Source organism: Torulaspora globosa, chromosome 8 (genome assembly GCF_014133895.1).
Source record: "Torulaspora globosa chromosome 8, complete sequence".
Classification (NCBI taxonomy): Eukaryota; Fungi; Ascomycota; class Saccharomycetes; order Saccharomycetales; family Saccharomycetaceae; genus Torulaspora; species Torulaspora globosa.
In genome coordinates, this window is record NC_050734.1 from 662,773 (window position 1) to 688,250 (window position 25,478).

Sequence of the window (25,478 nt, forward strand, 5' to 3'; positions counted from 1 at the left end):
TAGCAGGCTAGCAATTTCAAGTTAACCCAGAACAGAACATCACTCACTATCAAACATGACTGTTTGAGAAGGCAATGACGCTCAATTAAGTCATGACTTATGACTATGACTTATGACTTGAGAAAATACCCTGTTGCGAACTCAAAGCAAGCTTCACAAAAGCTGGAAGTTTCATCGAAACATTTTCCTAGAGCTACTAGCTGTCGGTCTTGTCAATCTCGATGTAACTTTTGGGATTGCTGACGGCCTCCTCATCCTTGAGTTCGTAATTGCTTTATTAGACCCACTCTTTGCGAGTCGGCCGCCGCTCCCAGGCCTCAGACCTCCGGAAGTCTGACCACCCGACGTTGACTGTTCAGTAAACGTCTTCTTTGCCTTTTCGTTTGCAACCTGCTGCTTCAATGCCTCTATCTCCCTCATCTTCTCAGAAATAACTGTCTCCACTGTAACTGAGTCATCCTTGCGCAGTTGAGCTTCCGAGTACTTGAGATACTCTTCCGAGTCCATCAGCTTATTCACGTAGCCCGCTTGCGACTGTATATTGACCCAAGAATCAAGCATGGCGTTGGTCGACTTGCAAATTTCATGTATTCTTCTCAGGTGTGACGGCACTGCCTTCTGCAACGAGTTATTGACCGATTCGAACATCGGTATCAGCTTATCAAGCGTTTCCAATTCTCTCAACATCGATTGAGTATTCACCAACGAGTTGTGAGATGCTGTTTGATAGTCCTTCCCTTTGACCTGGTCAAAACTGTTCATTCCCAGGTTTGATCTCATCTGATCGAACATTTGCGGTATTAGCCTATTCACAGAGTTGTCCATCCTGTGATTGTCCCGGCCATTATCTGGTTGGCCATCTGGCACATTATCTTGGCTCATCGCTGGTTTGTTTAGTGTCTAAGGTACTTAAAAGGAATGCAATTCGCGTTGCCTCTATCTAACCTAAATCGTGTACAACATTGCAACATCTAGCTATTTCCAACGGATGACTGCCCAGAGGCGTTAGACGTATCTCAGCACTGCTCCTCTTCAACCGAATGCCACTGTCCCGCAGTAGCTAACGATGAGTTCGTTATCAACTTTGAATTGAGACCACAGATCGCCGACGATTTGCTGCGGGTTCGGCGCAAATGAGTTGTTTATATAGCAGTAAACCTGGTCTACCTTCAAGCTCTTGCTTAGAAACTTTGTGACCAGCGCAAACGGCTGCGCTGCCGATATTCTGCACACCGACGGTTTGACCTGCGGGATGGATCCTATAGGTTGGAACTTGATCTGTACCTTGGTCTGTCTCGGACCGCCTGTGTCACTCTCCTCAGCCTGGTACTTTTCAAGAGCTTCACTGGTCGCTTTCGGCAATTTGTTCAGTAGAAGAGATGTAGTCATCGGTACCTCTCGCTGCAGCAGCTCTGATCCTTCAGAATCTATTAGATTCGCCTGTTTCTCGGTGCCCTCCTTGTTTTCCCCTTCAGCGGCAACCAAACCAAGCATTGATAGCCTCCTACTGAAATGTTCAAGCTTTCTCTGCATCATATTAGAAGTATTGTTAGAGTGCGAGTCTTGGCTGGCTTCTTGTTGCGGGTGTGCTCCAACATTCGCTGAGCTAGACAAACTGGACTGTCCAGACTCATCATTGTCACTTTCACTCTCCAGAATCCTGCTCATATGGCTCCTAACCGCAGCGAGTTTCCTCTGCGTGTAGATGTGCTGTAGGATTGACATAATAAGGTCGGTCTTTCATCTAACCATACTACTTACAAACATCAACATCAAGAGAAAACTTAGAGATTGGACACTCTGCGACGCTATGGAGAGCATTGATACTATCTGTGATAATCTGGAGGCAGCATTTGCCGATCAGAAGGATGATCCCCTTTCGCTAGTTACCATAATCGAGATGTACAGCGACCAAGTAGAATCCGAGGGTAAAGAGGAGGAGAAAGAGAAGTACCTGGAAAAGCTGAGTGAACTTCTTGTTGCTCATCCAGATGTGGTTGCACAGATTGGCTGGGATTTACCCAAAGGGCTTTTGAACTTTTACGTTTCTCCAAACCTTTTCCCATATCGACGCCTGAGAAGCAACAAGATCGTGGTTGGAGTGATGAACTGCTTTCAGGAGATCGCAGTGCAGGGAAATCCAAAAGAATGCTTGCTAACTGGTTGCCAGTTGCTTTCAGAGCTTACCATGGAACACATCTCCCAGGAACTGGTTGAGATTGAAAAGCGCGACAGTGCTCATAAGGAAGTGCTGGAGTCTTTTAAGGACTTTACGTCTCCCGCTGAGCTTATACTGGGGCTGAAGAGCCATGTTCTGTTTGAATTGATCCAGACGGTGCTTAGAAGAATTGAAACGCTGTACCCTTCAAAGTTTCTGGGCATGGCAGTTTCTGTCATTTGCAAATTTTTGAGATCCAACATGGACGAAGTTGATAATACGGCGTTCTTCTTGCGCCGTATCTTTGCATTCTGCCGAAACTATGCCCCCAAGGAAGTCTCAGACGATGCTGCAGATTTGAAGGAATTGGGCAGCAAGGAGGTGGACAAGATCAAGGAGGACGAGGCGATTCTGCAGGGGAAGCTTCTTCGTAACCTCTGCACATTTGCGGTCGGGTTCTGTATGAAGAGGAAGCATCTTAGACATGATGTTCAATACTATGGTTCGTTCTCTGACGTCAAGACTGAAAAGCATCCTTACTATGAGGAGCTTTTTGAAGCGTGTTCAAGATTCTATCAGCTGGCTTATTCGTTTGACATAGATCTTAGAGAGGAATTTTTGAGCGTCATAAAGGGCAGCAGAGACATTTACAAATCTTTGCCGCCGGATTCAGAGATCTCTAGCGATGAGGCCCGTCGTGGCATCGGACAAGTGGTTTATCAGCTGTCTCATACTTATCATCTGCAAAAGATGGCTAAAGCTACGGAATTGGAGCTTGATCCCTTCGGAATTGTCGTACTTTCCGGATTGAACTACTTGGTGACCGGCAAACATTTATACCCTGAAATCAAGCTGCAGGATGCCATTTACTTATACATTAGGTTCGCTACGCCTTCACTGTTCACCGATCTTTATTTCAATGAAGCAGCAGAGGAAATTTCCCGTTATTGGCTATGGGTAGCAATAACGAACTCAGGTTACAAAGAGTTGAAAGGACAATTGGTAGAAATGCCCTCATATATAAACGCTGTTCTGCTACAGATGTTGCTTTTGCGAAACTGTGAGCAAGCCAATGAGCAGTCACGCATGGTCACTTTCACCCTTTTGACTCGTTTGTTGTGCTTGATGCCTGAAGAGACTACGTTCTCTTTCAGCTTAGACACCTTACTCACTTGCCCATATGTCAAACCGAAAATTTGCATGCTTGGAATCATGAAAGACCTAATGTTGAGATCTTGCCAGTGCAAACGGGACTTGGCTGCTCAGCTGATGGACCTCAAACTTAAGGATAACGACTCGGTAACGGACTCCCAAAAGATTGCATCTCAGGGATCGCCTCCGCCATTACCACAAAGAGCATTCTTGTCGCTCAACGAGGATAGGATGGCTTGTATCCACAGCGTGGCGTTAATGGCAGTTGATAAAGCTTCGAAAGAGGAGCGCCAAAAAGAAGACCTCCTTCTCTTGCTCAACTACCTGAACTTTTTCAACGCTCTTAGAAACAAATGGGATAAGAACCTCTTGAAGTCGATTCATTTGGAAATTGCAGCCCATTTCAATGACGGCACGGAGGAGAAGTTACCTGAGATTGGATTCATAAAAGTTGCAAACGATACTTTAGGCAATAATCTGTAGATACCTATCATTTGACTAAGTAATGCTGTGCTAAAACATCTCTGAGGAATGTAGAGACTTCAACTATTTATTCTTCACGCCACCTCGTTTCATCGTCCCGTCCGTCCTTTCAAGGCTTCCATAATGTCCTTTTTCAATCAGTGGTCCAAAATAGACGAAAAATCCATCCTTTGTAGCTGCACGCTGTTCTTCCCAGAGCAGCTCGGAATCGTCAATGAAAGGATCCTCGATATCATATTTACCAATTAGACTTTTTCCTTTATTTGGATGTGATTTTTTCTTCGGTGAGGCCATTATCTTTTCCTCGTCACCTTCATCTTCCTCATCGTCATCTCCTTCATCGTCAACTTCCACAAGATCCTCGCCTTCTTCATCTTCTGCATTTCCAACAGTGTTTGTCGTATTCAGCTGAGTCAAAAGGTTTCTTTTAGCAACTTTAACATCAGTTATGTTGCTCTCACTCTGTGTAGCGTGGAATTTATCGTGAACAAGCTTGTAGAAGTTGAATGAGACTTGACCATTTTCGTCTAAATACTCATTAGTCTTAGAAGAGTACAATGGAACATCCAAAACTATCGTAGGATCCTGTATCTCTTTCGTTACTTTTCCACGCTCAAATAGGTCAAGTAAAGAGGGCGACTTTATTGCTGGCGCCGCGACTAGCTTCTTAGGCGTCTTCCCCTTCGTTGATGAGCTTTGTTCCTTCTTTACAGCGGCTTTCTTCTTGGTGTCACCTGCCTTAGAAGGCACACCGCCTTCTTTTTTATCTGATACTTTACTAGCAGTTTTCTTGCCTTCTTTCTTGGCGGTAGTTTTCTCCGAGTTCTGTTTGCCACCATTCTCGTTCTCAGACTGCCCTTTGCTAGCGGTGCTCTTTTCCGATCCACTCTTAGATGTTGCAGGAGCAGTCGCGTCCTTCTTGACGGTCTTCGAGACTTTCCTGCCCTCACCTGCGGTCCTCGTGTTGGCCTTGGGCTTCGACGGCACCGTGGCGGTCAGGCTCACTTTCTTCTCCTTTTCTGCCACTTTACCTCCAGCGCTAGATGTAGCTGCAACAGCAGGCTTCTTAGTCTGCCCTGACGCCTTTTCACCCGACAAGTTTACTGGTGAGCTTATCCGAGCGACCAAGACGCCCGGAGCGTCAGGCGAGTCGTTCTTCGCAAGGGCGTTTCCCCCAGCTTTCTGTGTCGGCAGAATAACCTTGGGCGGATTAGAGCCCTGTCTAGCTTGCTGTGTTGGAGATTGTGGAACATTCTGGCTCTTGGAAGCCGACAAATCCCGTTCCGGTTCGATACTAGGCGAAAGAAGTGAAGATATCCTCAGTTGTTCCATCTTCACAGCACCAGCGGCGCTCTGAACCAGTATTTCGTCCGCATCCGTATCAGTCTCATTCTTGAAACTTGACACTAGAGCAGGTGGTGATAGCGATACGGGAATTCCTGGCGAAGGTGATGTTCCCTTTACATGTTTCCTATTCTTGGCCAATTCTTGCGCTATATTCGGGATTCTCTTGCTCTCCTTCTTGATCCTCTTGGCACTCTCACCGGATTCCTCCCTCTTGACTGCTCTCCTCTTCTGCTCAACAGTCTTCACACTCTTTTCGCTCTGGACATCATCAGTACTCGCATTAGCAGCAACTGGGCCTACAACTTGTCAGTTAAAGTGGTTCTTTGTAAATTTTCAAAAGAGAGTTTAATCACATACTTTCTTCACTCATCCTGGAGCCTTATCCTTGATTAACTGTGCTGTTGCTGCGTGTAGCATAAAGATGGACTCAAGAAGCCTATCTCTTCCTTTAAGCTAAGGACGCGCGATCCCATCACCACTGCTAAGACAGCCAATAACAGACCATAAGGCGACTCTCGATGGTTCGCTCTGATCCCACCCATCGTAAAGAGCGGCCAGAATATACTGGTTGCTGACCGTACCCTTCCAGAAGTGGTCAGGAAAGTCCGGCGGCTGCGGCGCCACCGAGGTCTGGCAACAGGAGATGAAAGCCAGCATTTGATCCAAATCGTTCAATTGAGAAGGAGAACTTTTGTGGTTTGGAGCTGGCGCTTTATTGCTGAATGGCTGGTTCGGTGTCTTTAGAACACTGAAACACAGAGATGTTTAAAAAGCGACATCGGGCAAGGGAAGACGTCGTGATTCTGACATAGACGTAGTACATCTACGGTGATATTGGTCAATTCAAGAGCTTTATTTAGGCAGTTGGTCCGACCGTTCCAAGGTGCCCGAGACACAGCAGCCCGAAGTTCCGTTAGAACATGTCACGACAACCGAAGTACAAGGTGCCGAAGAGCAACTGGAGCTCACCGCCAGTTCTTTCTGTTGGTTTGACATCAGAACCTGTACTTCCGAGCGAACGCAGGTGTTTTAAACTGTAAAAAAGGTCCGGAGAAGCACTGACTATGACGAAGAGGCGGATTGGGCAAAAGAGCAATGAAGAAGTTATTAAGGCGGTCGATACGATGGAAGCATTCGGTTCACACCCCGGACATATCTCAGACACCGAACTTTACCAAATACTCACCGATTCGGCCTATCAATGAAGAATTGGCACCATACGTACTGGAGACCATGCGGGCGTTCCCTACTGGGTCTCGGCATGTGAACCAACAGCATTACTATCACAATCGAACTGTGTTGATTGAGGACTATCTGCGAAAGAAGCCGCACCCGGTGTCGCTGATGCAATTGGCGCAGTATTACGACGATTCTGCGCAGCTGACGAAACAAAAGATTATCAACTCGGGCAAGTTTGTTAAGGAGGAGCTGGCGATAAGGATGGCGCATAAGTTGCATTCTCTGCAGCAGTTGCCCTTCCATGTAGTGAACAACTTCCATTTTGTTCAGGCCTACGAGTCATACTACAATATCTTCGAAAGGTTCAGGAAATACCCGACGATACGCACGATAGAAGATAACGAGAAGTTTGCCGCATTTTTGCGGCGGATCCTCCAAGATTTCAATTCGCTGAATCTGCCCCACCTGGTCATGGGGGCCTTGGAATGCACCATATTGGATCTGTACCCGCAGGATAAGATGGACGAGTTGCTGTCAAGTCTGCTGAGGGCCCGTATATCGAGGCGGCTGATCGTAGAGGAGCACATCAGTATCACGTCCAACTATTCAAGCGGTAAGAAGGAGAACACGCTGGTCCTCGGTGACATTTTCCAGGAGTGTTCTGCCAAAGAGTACATCCTGCAGGCCAGCAAGACGTGCGAAAAATTCATCAAGGACATGTACTACGAGAGTATGGCGCTCCCGGAGCTGTTTATTGACGGCGAAGTCGATCTAAAGTTTTACTTCCTGCCCACCCACCTCAAGTATCTTCTGGGCGAAATACTGAGAAACACCTACGAGGCCACCGTGAAGGACTACATAAGGCAGGGGCTCGATAAGCCGCAGCCGATCTGCATAACCATTGTCAAGAACGATGAGTCGTTCCTCTTCCGCATCTCGGACAGGGCCGGCGGCATCCCGATCAATGACAAGAATATCTGGTCGTTCGGCAAGAGCAAAGAGCGGGCGAGCGAATCTCTCGAGAACTTTCACAGGCTGCCGGGGCTGCAGACCGTGTCTCTCTACGACCATTTGTACCAGACGAACAACGCCATCTCAGTCGACAAGGCGAACAGACCCTACCGACACACTTCGCTGGAGCCCATGAGCCACACAAACCTTACAGGCGCTAAGTTCAAGTTCGAGACCCCCCTCATCAAGCTGATGCAGAGGTCCTATCGCTACAAACTGGGCATCGGCCTCGCGATGTGCAAGGTATACGCCGAGTACTGGAACGGCGATCTCACACTCCACTCGCTGCCCGGCTACGGGACCGACACGGTGCTGAAACTCGGTAATCTGATCCACTCGGCCAAGAAGTTGCAGCTGGACAAGGTCTAACACAGCTTGGAGCCATCTGGCTGCCATTATGATTCGGCCTATTTTCACGTGATGAAGATGTGTTAGCCATAGCGACATTTTGTATGTAAGCTGTGAATCTTGCATCGCCACCGCTAATCACAGAGACAGCAAGCCATTAAATAAGCTTAGTACTACTTTAAACAGATTTCTGAGTATCAAATAGTAGTTCAAATATCAGTACGGGACATAGAGGTGAACGGAACGTATAACGATGTCTACGCCTGCGAGAAGAAGGTTAATGAGAGACTTTAAAGTATGTCGACACGGTGTCATTCGACTGTTCTAACTAAGATTATTCGACTAACAATGTATCTGATTTAGCGAATGAAAGAAGATGCGCCACCTGGGGTCTCGGCGTCGCCGCTACCGGATAACGTGATGGTATGGAATGCAATGATAATTGGCCCAGCGGATACGCCGTATGAGGATGGTACCTTTAGATTACTGCTAGAATTCGACGAAGAGTATCCGAATAAGCCTCCACATGTGAAGTTTCTGAGCGAAATGTTCCATCCAAACGTGTACGCCAATGGCGAAATATGTCTCGATATACTGCAAAACCGATGGACACCGACTTATGATGTGGCATCGATACTTACGTCGATTCAAAGTCTGTTCAATGATCCTAACCCTGCATCTCCTGCGAACGTGGAGGCTGCCACGCTTTTCAAGGACCACAAGTCTCAATACGTGAAGAGAGTGAAAGAGACGGTAGAGAAATCGTGGGAGGACGACATGGACGACATGGACGACGACGACGAAGAAGAAGATGACGAATGACGAAAATGCTAGCGTTAAGTTCATGTACAGCTAAGAAACATCTGATCTTCACTACACTATGTTAATAATCAGTCAAAAGAATTTGGCATTATACGGGATTTTTATCTACAACGGTAGCGAACGACTCGCCACTCTTTCGTACTTGATATTCTTTCCATCCAACGGCGATCGAAACTGCTACGGCAGACCAGACAAACAGTCTGCTAATCGGGTCAATCGTCCTTTCATCGAAGAATGCTTGTCTCGCGGGAGTGGCTGCGTATAGATTAACCATTTCGCTTTTCTTCAGCTTCCTACACGGTATCCTCGGGTCGCTAGCGCTCCTAGCTCTGCGAAGGAAAGTGAAATCTGACGGTCTTTCGGAGACAGTGAAGCTCATTCCGTCTCTTGGCCCATGGGATCCAAACGACAGGTAGAACTGGGCCTGCTTTATGAAATTTGGAACGCTTGACCACGGCTTCTCGTTTTCTACATCGCTGGCCTTTTTCAACAGTTCCAGCTCGTCTTCCTTCAGGAGTGGGAAACTCTTGACCATCTCATTTGTAGATAGCAAGCCCGTCGATTCATCGAAGTCGAACTTCTTCTTGAGTAAACTTTCCAATTCACCGGAATTCAACCGTTCCAAAAGCAACGTGCTATTCGTTAGCTGCTCCAAATCGTCATCCTCCTGGGTATGAGAAGTAGCCTGGAACAGGGACCCCACATCGCGCAACGATGAGATGATCAGGTTGGAATTGCCCGTTGGTTTCTGATTCAACCGCTTATTTTGCTTGATGATAAGAGATTTAGGTGGAATCCTCGTCGACTGATGCCTTATCAACCGCAACATCCTGTTATACAATTGCACTATATCGCTGGTAGATCTAACTGTTGCCCAGGTATGCTTGACTTGTAGCACTAGCAGGCCTTCTTAAGACGCACGTCATGTGACCATTCTGGCTATCAACTATTCAGAGACAAACCATTAGAGAGTTTAGACTTAACTTATAACGCTACCTCTTTGTCTCCTTGCGCTTTGCGGATCGACTTGTTTATGCTCGGTCTGACTTCTCGCGAGCAGACCTAATATATCGGTCAGGGAGACGACTCCGATCAGCTTACCGGTGCGGTACTCCTTCTCGAAGAGGTTAGATGCTACGGCCGAGGAGTGAGGTGACGGCGGGTCTTCCATGGCGGAGATGATGGGTGATTGTGAAGTGTTTGTGGTATTGGGGCCTGCGGCTGCTGACGGTGACGCATAAGAACCCTGCGACAGCGATTCGAGCGAAGTGGACGACGACGCCGATTCCGGGGGCTGGACGATCCACAGTCTATGCGATTTTGTAGCGACCAACTTGGCCAGAGTTCTTGCCAGCGAGCTGGTCGGATACACGTGGAAGATCGGGAACGAGTCCTTGCCCATCTCGAGGCCCCTGACGTTTAGAATAACGGAGATGAAATGGCGACAACTCTTGTGCAAGAGCGGGTATTGGGAGGTTCTCGTGACGTGCTTGACGTCTGTCACGGAAATGTTACCGATCAGATTGGCCTGCCGATCTACCACGGCGATCGACGATATGCGTTCCTGATACATCTTGTATAGTGCCATTATAAGCGGTTCATCGCCCTGGATCGAGATCACACGTGATTGCCTCGACGTTGGCTTGGCGTGCGAATTGAGCACTCCGATCTTCAAGTCCTGCAGCGACGTGTTGAACAGCGGTTCCAGACTGGGGAACGTCCTGGCGTTGTCCCACAGATATCTGATGAGACGCCGTTGCGAGAGCACGCCTTTAATCTGCGACATCTCCACGTTGGTGATGGCCACCCTGTGCACCCCGGATCCGAGGATCCCCATCACGGTCGACAAGTTCTCCGTCTCTGCCAGCTTGTAAAACGGGTTCTTGGGCGTCAGCTTAACGATCTCCCCGACCGGCACGGGCTTGCCGTTCTGACAATCCTGCTGGATCGCGCGGTCGTTGACGCGTATCTTGTTCAGAACCACCAGCAGATACGAGTTCAAATCGTTGTAGTCGAAAGTAAGACAGTTCATGTCCCCGGGATACTGCTCCACGGGCAGCGACGTCAGATGGTGTCTGATCATTGTATTGAACGCCTCCTCCACCGACATCGACCCGGGCACCGTCACCAGCTTGTTCTGCTCCACCAGCTCCGACAGTCGGATGTGCTGCCACTCCTGGTGGTGAACCGTATACAGACACTGCGACGCCGTAGGCCCCATCCCCACCGACTCGCACTCGCTCCCGGTCTGCGTCTCGTGATCTCTCGAAGATCCCGAAATCGACGAAACAGACGAATGAGAAGATCCAATCGACGTCGTTCTCGCCAACCCCTCCGCTCCCTCTCCCTTCTGTTGTTCATGCTGCGGTTGCCGCTGATGGTGATGCGGCAAATGAGGGGGCGTCGACAACATTTCCACGATCGACGCGTGTCTCGAAGCAGTCAAATTGGGACTGCAAGAACTCCCGCTGGGACCATTCGACCCACTGGTACCAGACATAGCAAACCACCTTGATCTTCTTCCTCTTCCTCTTCCTCCTGCTGTCTCCTCGTCTTGCTCCAGTTCTATAGGAGGTCAACCTAGCCTGGACCTCCTTTACCCTGTGGTTCCCATCACGACACACGACACCCATTCACCCGAGACCCCTATCCCGTTACCCGGCGCAAGACACAAAAACACAAAAAATAAAATCCAACAAAACGTCGCCGCGCACTCCACACGGCGAGCCCACCAAAAAAAAAAAAAAACTGGGCAGATCGCTCGTTTAGCCGCCCACGAAAACCGCCCCGATAATCTCGCCTCGAAACGAGCAAGGATTCCGGCGGTGGCGTGCTGTTTTACGGCGGGCGGTAACATCGGGCCTCAACAAAGAAAAAGAAATAGGTGGCACCTATGCCAGGTTTTTGATGGGTTTGAGTAACTAGGCTGGCAATACATATATAAGAGAGTGGTTGAAAGGGACCAGATAGAGGTGTAGAGCAGTGGTTGGAGAGCAAGATCAAGACGACAAAGATGTCTAAGATGGATGAAGTCGATTTGGTTCAGGCCAATATCCTGGCATCCGGTTGCAACAAGAAATCGGTTCGGGTTGTCAATGGATTTGGTTCTATGATGGGGTCGAAGGACATGGTGAGTGTTGACTACGAGAAGGATTCGAACATGGATCATTTGTTACGTCGGGATCAGGAGGAGAAGGAGAAATACGCGAAGAACAAGCATATTTCGGAGCAGCCATGGACGTTGAATAACTGGCACAAGCATCTGAACTGGCTGAACATGATCCTGGTGGTGGTTTTGCCCAGTATTGGTTGGTATTTTGCGCTCTCCGGGAAGGCGCGTCTGCAATGGCAGACTCTTGCTTTTTCGATCGCTTACTACGTTGTGGGCGGCGCATCGATCACTGCGGGTTACCACAGATTGTGGTCTCACAGGTCGTACAATGCTCGCTGGCCGTTGAGGCTTTGGTACGCGTTCTTCGGGGCTGCCAGCGTCGAGGGCTCTATCAAATGGTGGGGCCACTCGCACAGACTGCACCACCGTTACACAGACACGGTGCGGGACCCTTACGACGCGCGCCGCGGGCTGTGGTTCTCGCACATGGGGTGGATGCTGTTGAAGCCAAACCCAAAGTACAAGGCGAGGGCGGACATCGAGGACTTGACTGACGACTGGATCGTGAGATTCCAACACAGACACTACTTGCTGATCGTGTTGCTGTCTGCGTTCATTCTACCCACGTTGGTGTGTGGATATTTTTTCAATGACTATCTTGGCGGGTTCATCTACGGCGGGTTGATCCGTGTGTTTTGCATCCAACAGGCCACTTTCTGCATCAACTCGTTGGCGCACTACCTCGGTGACCAGCCATTCGACGATAGAAGGACGCCACGTGACAACTGGGTCACAGCTTTGGTTACGTTTGGTGAGGGCTACCACAACTTCCACCACGAGTTCCCAACGGATTACAGAAACGCTATCAAGTGGTACCAGTACGATCCAACAAAGATTATCATCTACATGAGTTCGCTGTGTGGATTGGCGTACGATTTGAAAAAGTTCTCTCACAACGCGATCCAGCAGGCTCTAGTGCAACAGCAGCAGAAGAAGCTCGACAGACAGAGGTCCAAGTTGAACTGGGGGCCACAGTTGACCGACTTGCCCGTTTGGGACAAGCAGGACTTCCTCAGAGAAATGGAAAAGAGGAAGGGTTTGGTGGTCATCTCTGGCATCGTGCACGACGTCTCCGGTTACATCTCCGAGCACCCTGGTGGTGAGACTTTGTTGCAAGCTGCGCTTGGAAAGGACGCTACCAAGGCGTTCAACGGTGGTGTGTATCGTCACTCCAACGCGGCTCATAACGTGTTGGCCACTATGAGAGTGGCCGTCGTTAAGGAGGGTGAAGACGCTGCCATCAAGTTCGCCGCGAGAAGAGGTGAAATCTATGCAAAGACCGCAAAGGCTGAATAGTGGCCTGGTGCTTTGTCTTTTTTTCTTGGCACTTTTTAACTTATATTTCAAAATGGATTCATGATAAACGCTTTCTCTTTCTATTAAGTTACATATAATTATTGCAAATATTTTTCAAACATTTCCTCCTCTCGGGGGAACTGCATGTTCTGATCGTCATTGTACATCTTCTCGAACAGTTTGGTTAGTTCTTCAACGTTTAGATTTTCGCAGTTCTTGATACCAAACGTCTCGGTACATCGTTTCATCCAGTTCATCCTGTACTTGGTATCGCGACTATCGTTGCTGGCGATGCCTCGTACTGCTTGTCTTAATGCACCTAAATTGTCCAAGCTGGACTCGAAATCGATCCCCTCGAGCATTCGTCTGATCTCGTCTCTCACCAACGCCACGAATCTTGGCCCCATCCCATTGGAACTTATCATCAGCTGCATCCTGCTGTCATCTCCAGCGCCAAAGTTGAGTTCGGCGCCGAAGTACACGTCGCACAGCGGCGGGTTGTCTGCTACGTTCACGGTTTGTTGCGAGCCAAACCGCCTCTTACTTTCGTGATAGATCTCTTCACTCAGTGGTTTGTCGGGAATGCATGTAAGAATCAAGCTCCATCCGCTATCATTGTCCTTTCTGTACAGGTCCAGGTAGTCAAACTTGAACCCTTCCTTGATCACTCTGTATATGCCATTCTTGGCTCTCCAATCCTTGTCTGTGAAATCCACTCTACTGTTGGCTTCATCTGGGCCTATGAATGAGCAATATTTCTCCCAAACGGCGGGATGCACCTCTGGCGCAATCAATGTCACTCGAGAACCTGTAGGGATCAGCTTCTTTAATCTTGTTAGCGCTACTTCGCCACCTCCAACTAGCAATACGTTCTTTCCCTCGAGCCGATGTGCCAGTAGCAATGATTGGCCAGGCATCGTGAAAGGACTCGATCTTCTAGTTGGTTTAGTAGCTAACCATCTTGCTCGAACGATCAAAAACTATGAAATTAATAAGCCTATAGATTAAAAAAGTCGATAAAAATCAAAGAATTGCGAAATGATCAAGATGAGACCTGGGATTAGCGTAACACCGATGGATGAATTGGCGGTACATCGTTAGAGTTGCCTCTTGCATTAGGTAGCGAAATTCCGCCTGCGTTTGGTGCTATGTTCATATTAAAAGTGCCGCCAACTGGCCCCGGGCCGACGTTCGGGACAGTCATCATTGGGTTCTGAGATTGCTGCAGTCTTTGATACTGCTGTTGCTGTGGTAGCATGGAGTTCATGTTTTGTTGGTTAGGCACCGGTGTCTCGCTGTATACTTCGACGGGGACGTTGTTCCACTGCGTATCGTTGTTCCACATCTGCTGCCGAACTTGCGTAAACAACTGCTGCGATGGCATCATCAAGGGCGTGCTGACGTTCTGGTTCCTATCCAAGCCTGGCGCAACCTTTGTTAATTCGGAAGCGGTATGTCTCATCGGCATATACTGATATTCGTTGCCATAATGCTGTTGGTTGATGTACTGATGACCCGTGATCTGTTGGAATTCAGTAGGTTTTTCGTTTTTTCTGTTGTTGTGGTGGTTACCATTGTTACTGGCGTTTGCAGGGCCCGAAGGCCCACTTCCAACGGTGCTACGGCCCCACGACAGTCTTATGGGGTTGCCGCCCACTATGAACCCTTGCATACCTTGGATCGCTGCCTCTGCATCGATCCTATTTTCGTACTTGACGAACCCACAGTTCTTGCCCTGTGGAATCTTGACCGTGACGATGCTACCGAAGGGAGAAAACAAAGCCTGCAATTGAGCTTCGTTTATCTTTGGTGTCAAACCACCGATGAACACGGTAGTGTTGTTGGGATCCGTAGTGTAAGCCTGAGAGCTCGAGAAATCGGCAACATTTAAGCCTGCGCCGGAAGAAATCGGCAGGATTGAGCTTTTCTGGCTCATTGGCATCGATAACAGGTTACTGGCGCCGCCCAAAGCACCTTGGTTTGAAGTCATCATATTGTTGGCAGTCTTTACTAGCAGAGGAGTGGCCTGTTGTTGCTGCAGCGACGACGACTGCTGCTGCTGTGCCTGGACGTGCCACATCATGTTATTTCTTGGGGTCGCATATGCCACCCTGAGACATCTACCTTGACACCAGGCTCCATTCATCTCGACCAATGCCCTGCGGCGTTCCTCTTCATTACCAAATCTGACGAATCCAAAACAACGTGAGGCCCCAGTGATCGGATCGGTCATCACACGCACCGTCTTGACAGACCTAAATTTCTGCTGAAACAACGACAATAGATCCGCTTCCGTTGCGGTTGGCGACAGATCGCCCACGAACAGGGAAAACTCCGGTCTCGAAGGTATGGAACTTTGCAAAGTAGCGCCTGACGCCCAGTTAAGTCTAAAGTTCCTCTGGCCGGTCGGGTTAGTCGGCAAGTTGGTAGACTTCGACAAGAAGTTAGGAAGCGGAGTCGAATTCAGTGAAAGCGCAAACTGCGCGTCCTGCTGGCTCTCAAACTCCACAAAGCAGTACCCAGCATGGTGTAGCGGTGTAGTAGCGGGATCGATGAAAGAGACACCGTTGATGTTGATCTTCTGAGCGTTCTCCAGACCGCCGGGCAACTCGCCTTCGTTCGACGTCGGACTGCCCTCGCGGGCCACGTTCTCGCCAGTAGCCGGCGCCTCCGCGTTGGTTGACGACGTGGCAGCAGTCGAACTGCACGGGATCAGCAGATTCTTCTTCGCTCTTATCAACTTGACGAAAACCCTTCTTCCCAGCTGCTGCCAGATTTCCTGGATCGTAACCTCATCGAACGACGGGTCCAAATCACCCATCCACAGCGTTCTTGGCGGTTCGTCCGACGTCTCGATAGTAGCCGACGGTGGCAAAGGGATTGCCGCATTCAAGCCGTTACCGCCGGCTTGTCGTAACTGCGGTTGCTCATCAGACATGCTGAAAGAAACACAAAACTAGAATAATAACAGAAAAACACAAAAATGCTAAACCAGAATGCAATTAATTAGTAACAAGCACAAAACTCAAACAAAATCCTAACCAAATAAAATTCAAATAAAATTCAAATGATCTCTTTCCAACGGCAACAATGATCAAAGAGTATTCACTCAAAAACTATCGATTTAGTGCTATCACTATAACCCATAGAATGTGTCAAACCCCAATCCTGAACCAGAAAACCCTTCTCGATGTCTGCTTTTGATCAAGTCTTCGACACAATCAACTTTTTTATGTAACATTTCTCAACTTTGTAGCCCTTCCCTTTTTCTCGATTGAAAAGAGGTGAAGGTTTAGTATAAAAGCGACAAAACAAGACAACTTTTGTTAACAGGATGATCTGTCAAGTAGTCAGGATTGGCCGCTGGTGAGCATTGGGTTGGACAATCGGAGTGGCGATCGAGCTGTCGCGGAACAGGCGTGGAACTTGTTGATTTAAGTTAGTGGTGGTCACGTGACTTCAGACGTTATAGTGGGCTATAGTGGTTAATGCCAGCGTTGAGGGCTGATGAATGCTGATCTTACTGATAGGGGTATCAAGCTTCTGTATAGGCAGCGGGGGAGCCGTTCCAGACACGTTGCGCAGGTGAGCGACGGCAGTTGGCCTGTGATTCGGGCTCCGGAGGTGACTCCGGAGCCCGAAAACGATGATGATGAGTTGGCTGGCGAACCAATCCTGCAGGATGGGCCGCTGGATCCGCCTTTGGGGCTGGATCCGCTTCAGGAACCCGAGCCGGAACCTGCTGTGGACGCTCCGCGCGATGATTTGGACGAGTATGCTCCCGGCTACAATGAGGTGGAGGTTGAGGAGGATGAACTGTACCAGTACAATTTCCAGAATATGCCGCTGCGGCAGTTGTCATCGTCAATCACGTCGATCACGTCGATCGACGTGCTGATCTCGATGTTGAGCAACCTTTTTGAGAACGATCTGATTCCGCAGGCGACGAGAGAGTTTGAAGCAAGCCAGGACAAGCACTCCAAGATGATGTACAAGCTGGATGTGCGGATCTTCGAGTCGGTGCTGCAGCAGCTGGTCAAGGACTTTAAGGACATCCTGGATATCAACATGTCCAATAACGAGCTCTGCTACCAGCTGAAACAGCTGGTTATGGCTAGGGAAGACCTGAACGAAGAGCTGGTTCAGGTAAGAAAGGAAACACAGGAACTGAAATGCGGCGGTGAGTGGTACCAGTTGCAGCAGGAGCAGTCCGACTTGAACGAGCGGGTCGGGCTGAACGAGCAATTAAACCAGTTGACCGCCACGTTGGCTGGGGAACGCCCAGTGCCGTCCCAACCGGCCCCGTTGGTCACTAACGAAGGTGTCGACGAGTTTTGCGGGATAGTTAATCCCTACAGCGGGGTGCTTGCTCAGATTGAATCAATCAACGTAAAGCTCCGACAGGAGCCGTTCACCTGATGATTTTCGATCCGTTCATTTTTGTTACATAGTTTCTTAGACACCTCTATTAATCATCACTTTCTGAGATCAACGCCATGATCATTCTGTACAAGTAGAAGAAGAACATCAACAGGTAGAACCCTAGCTTCAAGAAACTTTCCCTCTTGTGCTTACCCAAAGTTCTGAAAATCTCAGTGGCATCCAACAGTTGCACCTTGTTGTAGATCTTGTTGACGTTGTAAGCCAATATTGGCAGGTTCAAAAGGAAAACGAACCAATACCCATTCAAAAGGAATAGCGTCGTAAGTAGTCCATGCAAGGCAGCTTCAGGTGTGATTAGACTGTTGACCTTGGAGCAAAGTTCAATAGGGTTGATGTAATCGGCTTCTAAATCCGCATAAAGAATTGTAAAATGCACTTGACCAAACAGGTTGATACAGTTGACCACCACAGCAAGTATAAATAACCAAGCACCCATGTTATGTCGACGTACTTCGCCGGTTTGAAGATTATAGTGGCTCCAATTCCACTTTTAGGATACCAAAATACCGATATCATCTAGCATTTAACTTAGAAAATTTTTGAAAAATCGGTCCCCTCGATATTAAGCGGTCGTTGTAAGCGATATTTCATCTCTGGCGAGCAACTGTTAAAGAGAGTTCGCAGCCATATGAAGCTGCTGGAGGCGCCAGTTGTTGCGATTTGTGTTGATTGAAGCAAGGTGATCGATTTCTTTACTTACTGGTTATTCAAAAAAATAAAAAAACTCCGATGCGGGGAGTCGAACCCCGGTCTCCACGGTGAAAGCGTGGTGTGATAGCCGTTACACTACATCGGATCCAATTCGTGGGAATTAAGAAAATTGAAATTGGATACTGCACGGATGAGATGGAAGATACTTCACATCCTATTAAGGCGATACTATAAGACTGCTTTGTACCAGAAGCTGGTAGCGACTGCGGCCAGCACTGTGGCAGAGTCAAAGTTTACCATGGTCTGTCGCCGCCAGTCTTGTCTAGCCAGTACTCAGAGCTTTGTATAGTTAGCATTGATTAAGCAGGGAAAAAGGGAAAGGATGTAAAGTAAGTATACAGGATATTAAAGTCTATTGGTATGATTCGATGACATCCCACTTTAAGCCATTGGCGTCAATCACGTCGCCCAATTTCACGCCGTTGAATTTTCTTGGGAATTTGTTACACTCTTGCCCATACTGAAAGATAACGTCAGCAACACTCGAGGTTTGTGTTTCTTGTGCTCTGATAAAATTTAGCCCCTCAATCTTTCCAACGTTCTGTTTACTCAAGAACCCTTGAGCCCACTTGCCGGTGACGATCAAAAGACCATCGTAACCAGAGCCTTCTGCGGTCTTGAACACAACTGACTTGGCAGAGTCTGCTGAAGCTTCATTCTTTTCGGATTTAATTACCAGCTCTTCCTTGGTTGGGTCCAATGGTTGCCATAACTCAAAAAATGCGACGCCCTCGTTATTGAAGCCCTCGGGGAACACGCTGCCAGTCTCAGCAAGGCATCCCGACTCCCAGGTTTCCCATGTAGTCTTGATTACACCGCGATGAGTGTTGGGTGCGTCCAAGTAAACGTTAACATCGAACCAGAAGTTGAAGTCCTGATTGACGACATTTGGCTTCACTTGAGTGACAGTAACGTGTTTATTTGTACCAGCAAAAGCCCACTCAAAGGGGAAGGCTTCTTCAGAGGGACCCTGTGGCTTGACAAATGGTCTTAGCGAGATGTAATGCCCATCGTTCGAGACCGATGACAAGGCAAAAGCTCTTTCATTTGGGACAAGGCCCACTTGGAATGCAACTCTCTTCAATAGGTCTGGCATTGATGTTATTCAACCTCTCTTTCCTACTAGTGGTTTCCCAAGACCAGATGTAATCCTCGTTCAAGGTGGCAGTTATATACCGCTTGTGCGCTTTAGATGCCCGTCTCGTCACATTGAGCATCTGAGAGTTAGATGACTCATGAAGAGCATCGCTCAGAGGGCGATTTGAGATTAAAATGGATGGCCCGCATCCAACTACTTGCTTTGTAGACGTATATACATCTGTGGCTTGTTGCCGTGAGAAGTTTACGGACCACGTCGTCTTATTAAAGTGTGTTCAAACCGAAAAGGAATCCAAGTTCGCGAGCACCAAGTCTATTGACCGAATCCATGTTGCTAGCATCCATCGCAGCATCGACCATCTCCCTCTTTCTTTTCTGAAGCTCGGCGATCCTATCTTCGACGCTATTCTTGATGAAAAGTTTGTGCACATGAACTTCCTTTGTTTGACTAATTCTATGGCATCGGTCCTGCGCTTGCTCTTCAACATATGGGTTCCAAAATGGATCGACGATGACTACATGATTGGCACAGGTCAAAGTTAAACCCGAATTACCGGCTTTCATCGAAATTAATAGAACCCTTTTGTCTTTTTCTCGGTAGAACCTGTTAATAACATCAGATCTCTGTTGGGCATTCATATCTCCTGTGTATCTGAGGAAGGGCACCTTCAACTCGGTCAAAAAGTGCTCGAAAAGATCAAAAAAGGTGGTAAACTGTGAAAAGACTAGTATCTTTTCCATGTCTGACTTTTCCATTACCTTCTGGATGACATCGATGCATTGGCGCATTTTGGTCGAAGGTTTCAAAGTCTTAAGATCTGGGAAGTAGACGTTTCGAGCCTTACTCTTCTGTCGCATCATCTCTCCTTGGTATTCAGCGAAAAGCATTTGCTCGGTAAATGACTGGTTTATTACCTGATCATACAGTCTATATGAAACAATCTCCGTTTCCAAAGTTCGGTTCTGACATTTCTTGCAAGGCAGGCGCAGGATACCCTTCTCTGTATGTAGTGCATTAGGAAGACCGGCCGCTTCATCGACAAATGGTTCGACGCACGCTTCGCACAGAAGATGGCCACAACCAGTTAGAACACTAGATGATTCCGGTTCTAACTGTTCGAGGCACCAGAAGCAAGTCATGAGATCCATGGAATTGATCACCACTTCTTGTTGATCTTTTGACATAGCGCGAATGCGACGATAAAGTCTTAGCCAGTCATTCTCAAAACTTTTCCCGTTAGCCACTTTCGTATCCTCCGCCTTCTTCTCTCCCGCAATGACTAATTCTGGGTGACAACATGCTTGTCTCAACCTCAACAATAAAGTCAATACACTAGAATAGCCTCCTCGAGCTTTTTTCTCCAAGATTCTCTTCGCAATCTTCTGGTTTTTCTGCTCTAAATTAGAGTAAAAAGCCTGCTCTTCGCCTTCCAAGTGAGCTTCCTCGATTTCGACATCTTTTGCAGGCAGCTCTAAAATTCCTTTGCCATCAATCTTGTCTGTTTTCGACCGACGCAGCATAATTGCTTTCAAAAGGACTCTGACTTTCTTCATGGTTCGTTTGCGGTCTTCGCTATCATAATCATTATTCCGATTATTACTGAGTGGCCTGCCAATATCGGCGTTGAAGCGTTCCTCCCGGTGGTACGGTGGGATTCTTAGGAATCTTATCAACGAATATAGTTCGCTCATATTGTTTTGTATGGGCGTTCCGGAAAGTATCCATCTATATTTTGAAGAAACTGTGCAACATGCTTTGGCCGCCTTGGTGTTTTTATTCTTGATGTTTTGACCCTCATCAAGAATGACTCTATAAAATGTACTCTCATTCCGAAAGAAGGGCGACCAATATTCATTTCGTTGCTTTAGGGAGTTCATTGCTTCAATATTCTCAATAGTAGGATAGTCCTTACCGATCTCACTCAACTGCAGAGGCCAATGTCTCTTAAACTCAATAGCCAAAGTTTGGTAGGATACTAGGATAGCGTCATATTTGGCTAGAGTATTCCAGTCATTAGATTTATTACCACCTGCCCCACCATAGATGTAACTTTTGAAGTTTGCAGTCTTTTTTATTTTGGTTTCGATTTCACCTTGCCAGGAACGCAGCACGGAGACTGGTGCGACAATGAGGCTGGTCTTGCAAGCTTCATTTTTCGATCGATGAGCAAGCATCAATGCTATCGCCTGGACAGTTTTACCTAGTCCCATGTCATCCGCCAAGATACCTCCCTTTTTCCTAGAGTTTTCTACATTCAAGAGCCATTTCAACCCGATCCTTTGATGCTTTAACAAATTTACAGTCAGTTCTTCAGGTGTGAGAGTCTCGCCTTCGATTTCATCCTCATCTTGTTTGATGTTTTCTAGCAGTGATCTAATTTGCTCTTGATCATCTGCAGAGTATACATTAGCAACCTGGAAATTGCTTGAACGTGAGTAACTCTGCGGTTCCATAATTGCGTAAGCATCGACGGTTTCTTGTGCATCGATGAACGCTTCCTCTTTATCATGCTGCAATTTTGGTAAGAGATCAAGTTCACTTCGAGTAGTTACTATGCCATAATTTTTGAGATTTTCGTAAAGCTTATCCATTCGCAAACCTTGCTCTTTCAGCTCCACAACAGTCGCTGCTACTTTCTGCTTGAAAGCAGTTGAGGGCGGCATGCCTGAATCAACGAATTGTCTCAAGTCTTGAAGCAGATTCAGGGAATCAATGATTCGCGATTTTATCGAGAAGTTTCTGTTTGAGTTTTTGACCAGTTCTCTAGCAACTTCCAAGCTCTTGTAAAACTGAGCCCTTCTATCTACCTTCAAAATGTTTCGGTTCCTAAATTGGATTCCAAAATCTTGCAAAGTGTCGTAGACCAATGGCATCTTGACGCCATTTTGGAAAAGCATCTCCGCAGCATCACGACAGGTATTTCTCATTGATATATTGGATGTCTTGCCCATTTGGAAATGGTCCCTATATCGCCTTATTAAATCAAGCTGCTGATATAGGGTCCTTTTTGTCAACTCCGTTCTTGAAGTGTTTTCCGCCAACAATTGTTTGGCTGTTTCTAAGGACGCCGCAAACAGGTCTTTCTTCTCGGTTGCTGGCATGGAAATTCTTGGAGACCCCTCCCTGGATAATCTTTCGAGCTTCAATGCATTAAGTTTCTTGTCCAGTTCCAGACTCATTTTTAAATACGATGCATGGTCTATGGACCCGCTTTTCGCCATATTCCCGATCCTCTCCTTTTGTGCAAGCAAATTCTGTCTTTCTTTCACGTAGATTTCACCCTCCTCACCATCTACCCGGGTTTGATTTAACTCGACACTATGGCTGGATACAAAAGCGTTCCATTTATTGGCAAAATCATGCATTCTTCTTTTCACATCCTCCAGCTTCGATCTGGTAACTTGCCTCTTTCTATCCAGGCGCTCCATAGAGAGTCTAGCCTCTTCCAACAGGATCTGCTGCGTCCTGCTCAACTGCTCACCGCCATTGTTTATCGACTTATCGAGTAACGACCACTTCCTCTTGGCATCCGAAAACTCCTCCTCTCTCTTGACCAATTTCTTCTGCAAGATAGCACTATTCGCTTGTAATGACTTGAAAATAGCACTGTTCGCTTGTAACGACTTTGAACTATCTCTAAAGAAGATTTCCTTGCTTTGCGGATCCATTTCATTGTTCCCCTTCTCATCGTCAATCAACGTTATAACTTCACGGCCGGGATTGGGTCTCTTATTCGGTTCGTCGTCAAGCTCCAGATGCTCAACTTGTCTCTTGGAACCGGCTGGGGCGGCCTGCATGGAGCTCTTGAGAGGTGAACTAAAGTCATGTCGTATCTTCGGCGAGTCCTTCAAACTGGGAAGCCTTTGCGATGAAGCGGCAATAGCACTCTTCTTAGAACCCGCATCGACATCGTCTAAAGTCAAATCAATGGTCGGCACGTCTGCAACTTCCATCACGGAGCTACTCGGTCAAATCAGATCACTTTCTGTGTTGTCTTGTGTGTTTCTTTATAGTCGAAGACTGGTTAAATCACCTTGCGCGAACGGCTTTAAGACCAGGTCATAATATGTGTATCTTTTATTTATACTAAATGAATGCCTAAAGAACTGAAAAGAATGAAACTGAGAACTGACAAGTCGTGAGACTAGATCTTCACCTTATTTACATTGCCCTGGATATTTCCTGTCGGTCAAAGGTTGTGGGAACAATCCGTGGTAGGTTAATCTTTGCAAATCCCATTCGATAGTGGATTCGGTCTTGTAACACCAGATGATCCAGCCACCTCTCTTTTCAAAAGCATCCAATTGGGCTTCGACGTATCTCCTTGTGTTTTGCTTTCTCTGATCGGACCAAGAGCTAATGTCTTCGTTGTTTTGACAGGAACCAATGTAGCTGGAATGCTCGTTGCCCTTGTTGAACGAACCATCGTAACGAGCCCCGTAACCAACGCCGTTGATCCACTTGGTACAGTCGGTCAAAGCGGCCGCGAATTCACCACACACGGTCCAGTGAGCCTCCGTTAGGGCACCCTGACCCCAGGAGCACGCGACCGCGACGTGCTCGTCGATAGATCTTTGCAACTCCCCACTGGAGAAGACCTGGTAGTGGTGGTGGTCAACAACGACGCCCCAAGCGCCGGAGTCAGCCGTTAGGAAATTGTCCCAGTAGTTGAACGGCTGGAAGGCGTCGTGGATAACAATAATTTGATTTCTCTGCAGAGTGTTCCTCAGATAGTTGTAGGCTGGTGTGTAGAAGTTTTGCTTCAGTTTTTGCATGTCGAGAACGGGGCCCAATGGTTCGTTAATCAACTCAACACCGATCACAGTGTCCAGATATTCATCCTGAGAATATTTCTCCAACAGATAGTTAACGACTTTGGTGGTCACTGCTAAGTTGCTGTCTTCTAGGAAAGCCCACGAGTCTCTCAAACCGGAGTTGTCGAACCCGTTCTGGGAGCCTGCAGCCCCGTGAAGATCGACCCAAACCTTCAGACCGTACTTGGAAGCCCACCCGATCGCCTTGTCCAAGTACTCCGCCTGACTGCCTTTCACGTATGGATCGCTGTCGAGCAACTCATACGCCCAGTACCCAATTGGAATTCTGACCAGATTGAACCCCAGATTAGCGATATTCTGGAAGTCTGTCTCCGTGTAAAAGCTCGACCAATGTGCCTCCAAACGACTCGAAGCAACCTCCTTACCCAGCGCCTGCGCAAAATGGTACTCATCTACAGGGATCCCTTCGTCACTGTTAGCGTTTGTGCGGAAAGTTTCAAACAAAGAGGGCGTAATGTACGGTTCCAAGACCAGCCAACCACCAATATTCACTCCACGAATCGGTTCCGAATATTGAATGGCTCCGTAGTCGAAAAACCTCTTCTCATTTCGATCGGTAAGAAACTGCACCGAATGAGGTGACTTGGCTGGGATCGGAGATCCCAGCACTAAACCTAGCGATACAACCGACAGCAGAAGCGATTGCAAGAGCATTTGAGCGAGCGAGTATAGTAGCCAGATACAAATGCTGACAGCGATTACAGTAACTGAACTAAATAAGGAATAGCTCACGATTCTATTCTGTACATAAATATATATATATATATATATACAAAGCACAAAAACTCAAACGATTTACAGGAATGTTTCAAGCAAGTAATACAAAGAAGCAAGCAAAAAGACCAGCAGAAGTCCACATAAATAACCCATGCAATCATATATCATATATAGAGGGTAGTTATTGGGCAATGCGAGATGACGGCCTATACGGTGCTGCGGCGATTCCTTGCTGCTGCGTGCTGCTGTTGGAAACAATAAGATACGACGCGCTCGAACGCAGAAGAGTCCGCAGCCGTGGCCCCGTTCGCAGCGAAAATCGCATGGCTAGTCGCATCGAGCGACGCGAAAATCACAGATGCGGGATCTCCCGATCTGGACGCGACGCGACGCGTCGCGTCTGGGTCCGTCTTTCCTACTCGTTTTCAGCGTCACGTGCGTCTGCTGCCGCCGCTTCCTCGCATCGCTTCGCCCGGATGTCTCTTCTTGTCCAGCCGGTGAACTGGATGTCGTAACCGACAAAGGACTTGACGTTTACGCTGTGGGGTTCATGGTCCCATGGTATGACGGGTTTTGTAGAGAACGTTTTCTTCTTTGCTTCGTCCTTGCCGGCGGCAGTAGTGGTCTTGTTCTTGTTTTCCGGCGAGGCTGAGGGTTGCGAGTTGTTGGTTGTAGTGTTGGTGGTTGCGCTCTGCGACATCTCGG

The 25,478-nt window shown here is 47.7% G+C and overlaps 17 protein-coding genes and 1 non-coding gene across 18 annotated transcripts; 5 read left to right on the top strand and 13 right to left on the bottom strand.

Annotated features, from left to right (window-relative positions):
* Nucleotides 1–171: 171 nt before the first annotated feature.
* DUO1 (Duo1p) lies at nucleotides 172–882 on the bottom strand (the record flags this gene model as incomplete). Its single annotated transcript, XM_037285770.1, has 1 exon — nucleotides 172–882. The coding sequence occupies one exon, from the start codon at nucleotides 880–882 to the stop codon at nucleotides 172–174; it is 711 nt and encodes a 236-aa protein (XP_037141666.1).
* Nucleotides 883–1,032: 150 nt separating this feature from the next.
* ATG12 (Atg12p) lies at nucleotides 1,033–1,725 on the bottom strand (the record flags this gene model as incomplete). Its single annotated transcript, XM_037285771.1, has 1 exon — nucleotides 1,033–1,725. The coding sequence occupies one exon, from the start codon at nucleotides 1,723–1,725 to the stop codon at nucleotides 1,033–1,035; it is 693 nt and encodes a 230-aa protein (XP_037141667.1).
* Nucleotides 1,706–3,793, top strand: HG536_0H03700 (uncharacterized protein; the record flags this gene model as incomplete). The annotated part of the gene is made up of 1 exon (XM_037285772.1): nucleotides 1,706–3,793. One exon carries the CDS (start codon nucleotides 1,706–1,708, stop codon nucleotides 3,791–3,793), a length of 2,088 nt encoding a protein of 695 aa, XP_037141668.1.
* Nucleotides 3,794–3,856: 63 nt separating this feature from the next.
* HPC2 (Hpc2p) lies at nucleotides 3,857–5,125 on the bottom strand (the record flags this gene model as incomplete). Its single annotated transcript, XM_037285773.1, has 1 exon — nucleotides 3,857–5,125. The coding sequence occupies one exon, from the start codon at nucleotides 5,123–5,125 to the stop codon at nucleotides 3,857–3,859; it is 1,269 nt and encodes a 422-aa protein (XP_037141669.1).
* Nucleotides 5,126–6,235: 1,110 nt separating this feature from the next.
* PKP2 (protein kinase PKP2) lies at nucleotides 6,236–7,699 on the top strand (the record flags this gene model as incomplete). Its single annotated transcript, XM_037285774.1, has 1 exon — nucleotides 6,236–7,699. One exon carries the CDS (start codon nucleotides 6,236–6,238, stop codon nucleotides 7,697–7,699), a length of 1,464 nt encoding a protein of 487 aa, XP_037141670.1.
* A 345-nt stretch (nucleotides 7,700–8,044) lies between these two features.
* On the top strand, nucleotides 8,045–8,500 carry RAD6 (E2 ubiquitin-conjugating protein RAD6; the record flags this gene model as incomplete). The annotated part of the gene is made up of 1 exon (XM_037285775.1): nucleotides 8,045–8,500. The coding sequence occupies one exon, from the start codon at nucleotides 8,045–8,047 to the stop codon at nucleotides 8,498–8,500; it is 456 nt and encodes a 151-aa protein (XP_037141671.1).
* An 88-nt stretch (nucleotides 8,501–8,588) lies between these two features.
* Nucleotides 8,589–9,329, bottom strand: GEP7 (Gep7p; the record flags this gene model as incomplete). The annotated part of the gene is made up of 1 exon (XM_037285776.1): nucleotides 8,589–9,329. The coding sequence occupies one exon, from the start codon at nucleotides 9,327–9,329 to the stop codon at nucleotides 8,589–8,591; it is 741 nt and encodes a 246-aa protein (XP_037141672.1).
* Nucleotides 9,330–9,479: 150 nt separating this feature from the next.
* On the bottom strand, nucleotides 9,480–11,000 carry HG536_0H03750 (uncharacterized protein; the record flags this gene model as incomplete). Its single annotated transcript, XM_037285777.1, has 1 exon — nucleotides 9,480–11,000. The coding sequence occupies one exon, from the start codon at nucleotides 10,998–11,000 to the stop codon at nucleotides 9,480–9,482; it is 1,521 nt and encodes a 506-aa protein (XP_037141673.1).
* Nucleotides 11,001–11,513: 513 nt separating this feature from the next.
* On the top strand, nucleotides 11,514–12,968 carry OLE1 (stearoyl-CoA 9-desaturase; the record flags this gene model as incomplete). Its single annotated transcript, XM_037285778.1, has 1 exon — nucleotides 11,514–12,968. One exon carries the CDS (start codon nucleotides 11,514–11,516, stop codon nucleotides 12,966–12,968), a length of 1,455 nt encoding a protein of 484 aa, XP_037141674.1.
* Nucleotides 12,969–13,066: 98 nt separating this feature from the next.
* On the bottom strand, nucleotides 13,067–13,885 carry MET8 (bifunctional precorrin-2 dehydrogenase/sirohydrochlorin ferrochelatase MET8; the record flags this gene model as incomplete). Its single annotated transcript, XM_037285779.1, has 1 exon — nucleotides 13,067–13,885. The coding sequence occupies one exon, from the start codon at nucleotides 13,883–13,885 to the stop codon at nucleotides 13,067–13,069; it is 819 nt and encodes a 272-aa protein (XP_037141675.1).
* A 143-nt stretch (nucleotides 13,886–14,028) lies between these two features.
* On the bottom strand, nucleotides 14,029–15,906 carry NGR1 (Ngr1p; the record flags this gene model as incomplete). Its single annotated transcript, XM_037285780.1, has 1 exon — nucleotides 14,029–15,906. One exon carries the CDS (start codon nucleotides 15,904–15,906, stop codon nucleotides 14,029–14,031), a length of 1,878 nt encoding a protein of 625 aa, XP_037141676.1.
* Nucleotides 15,907–16,475: 569 nt separating this feature from the next.
* AME1 (Ame1p) lies at nucleotides 16,476–17,387 on the top strand (the record flags this gene model as incomplete). The annotated part of the gene is made up of 1 exon (XM_037285781.1): nucleotides 16,476–17,387. One exon carries the CDS (start codon nucleotides 16,476–16,478, stop codon nucleotides 17,385–17,387), a length of 912 nt encoding a protein of 303 aa, XP_037141677.1.
* Nucleotides 17,388–17,436: 49 nt separating this feature from the next.
* Nucleotides 17,437–17,847, bottom strand: HG536_0H03800 (cornichon family protein; the record flags this gene model as incomplete). Its single annotated transcript, XM_037285782.1, has 1 exon — nucleotides 17,437–17,847. The coding sequence occupies one exon, from the start codon at nucleotides 17,845–17,847 to the stop codon at nucleotides 17,437–17,439; it is 411 nt and encodes a 136-aa protein (XP_037141678.1).
* A 288-nt stretch (nucleotides 17,848–18,135) lies between these two features.
* On the bottom strand, nucleotides 18,136–18,207 carry HG536_0Htrna10E. The gene has a single exon. It is a non-coding gene; the product is annotated as a tRNA-Glu (tRNA).
* A 267-nt stretch (nucleotides 18,208–18,474) lies between these two features.
* HRI1 (Hri1p) lies at nucleotides 18,475–19,218 on the bottom strand (the record flags this gene model as incomplete). Its single annotated transcript, XM_037285783.1, has 1 exon — nucleotides 18,475–19,218. The coding sequence occupies one exon, from the start codon at nucleotides 19,216–19,218 to the stop codon at nucleotides 18,475–18,477; it is 744 nt and encodes a 247-aa protein (XP_037141679.1).
* A 266-nt stretch (nucleotides 19,219–19,484) lies between these two features.
* On the bottom strand, nucleotides 19,485–23,174 carry ULS1 (translocase ULS1; the record flags this gene model as incomplete). The annotated part of the gene is made up of 1 exon (XM_037285784.1): nucleotides 19,485–23,174. One exon carries the CDS (start codon nucleotides 23,172–23,174, stop codon nucleotides 19,485–19,487), a length of 3,690 nt encoding a protein of 1,229 aa, XP_037141680.1.
* Nucleotides 23,175–23,378: 204 nt separating this feature from the next.
* On the bottom strand, nucleotides 23,379–24,710 carry EXG1 (glucan 1,3-beta-glucosidase; the record flags this gene model as incomplete). The annotated part of the gene is made up of 1 exon (XM_037285785.1): nucleotides 23,379–24,710. The coding sequence occupies one exon, from the start codon at nucleotides 24,708–24,710 to the stop codon at nucleotides 23,379–23,381; it is 1,332 nt and encodes a 443-aa protein (XP_037141681.1).
* A 478-nt stretch (nucleotides 24,711–25,188) lies between these two features.
* On the bottom strand, nucleotides 25,189–25,473 carry IES4 (Ies4p; the record flags this gene model as incomplete). Its single annotated transcript, XM_037285786.1, has 1 exon — nucleotides 25,189–25,473. The coding sequence occupies one exon, from the start codon at nucleotides 25,471–25,473 to the stop codon at nucleotides 25,189–25,191; it is 285 nt and encodes a 94-aa protein (XP_037141682.1).
* Nucleotides 25,474–25,478: the final 5 nt, after the last annotated feature.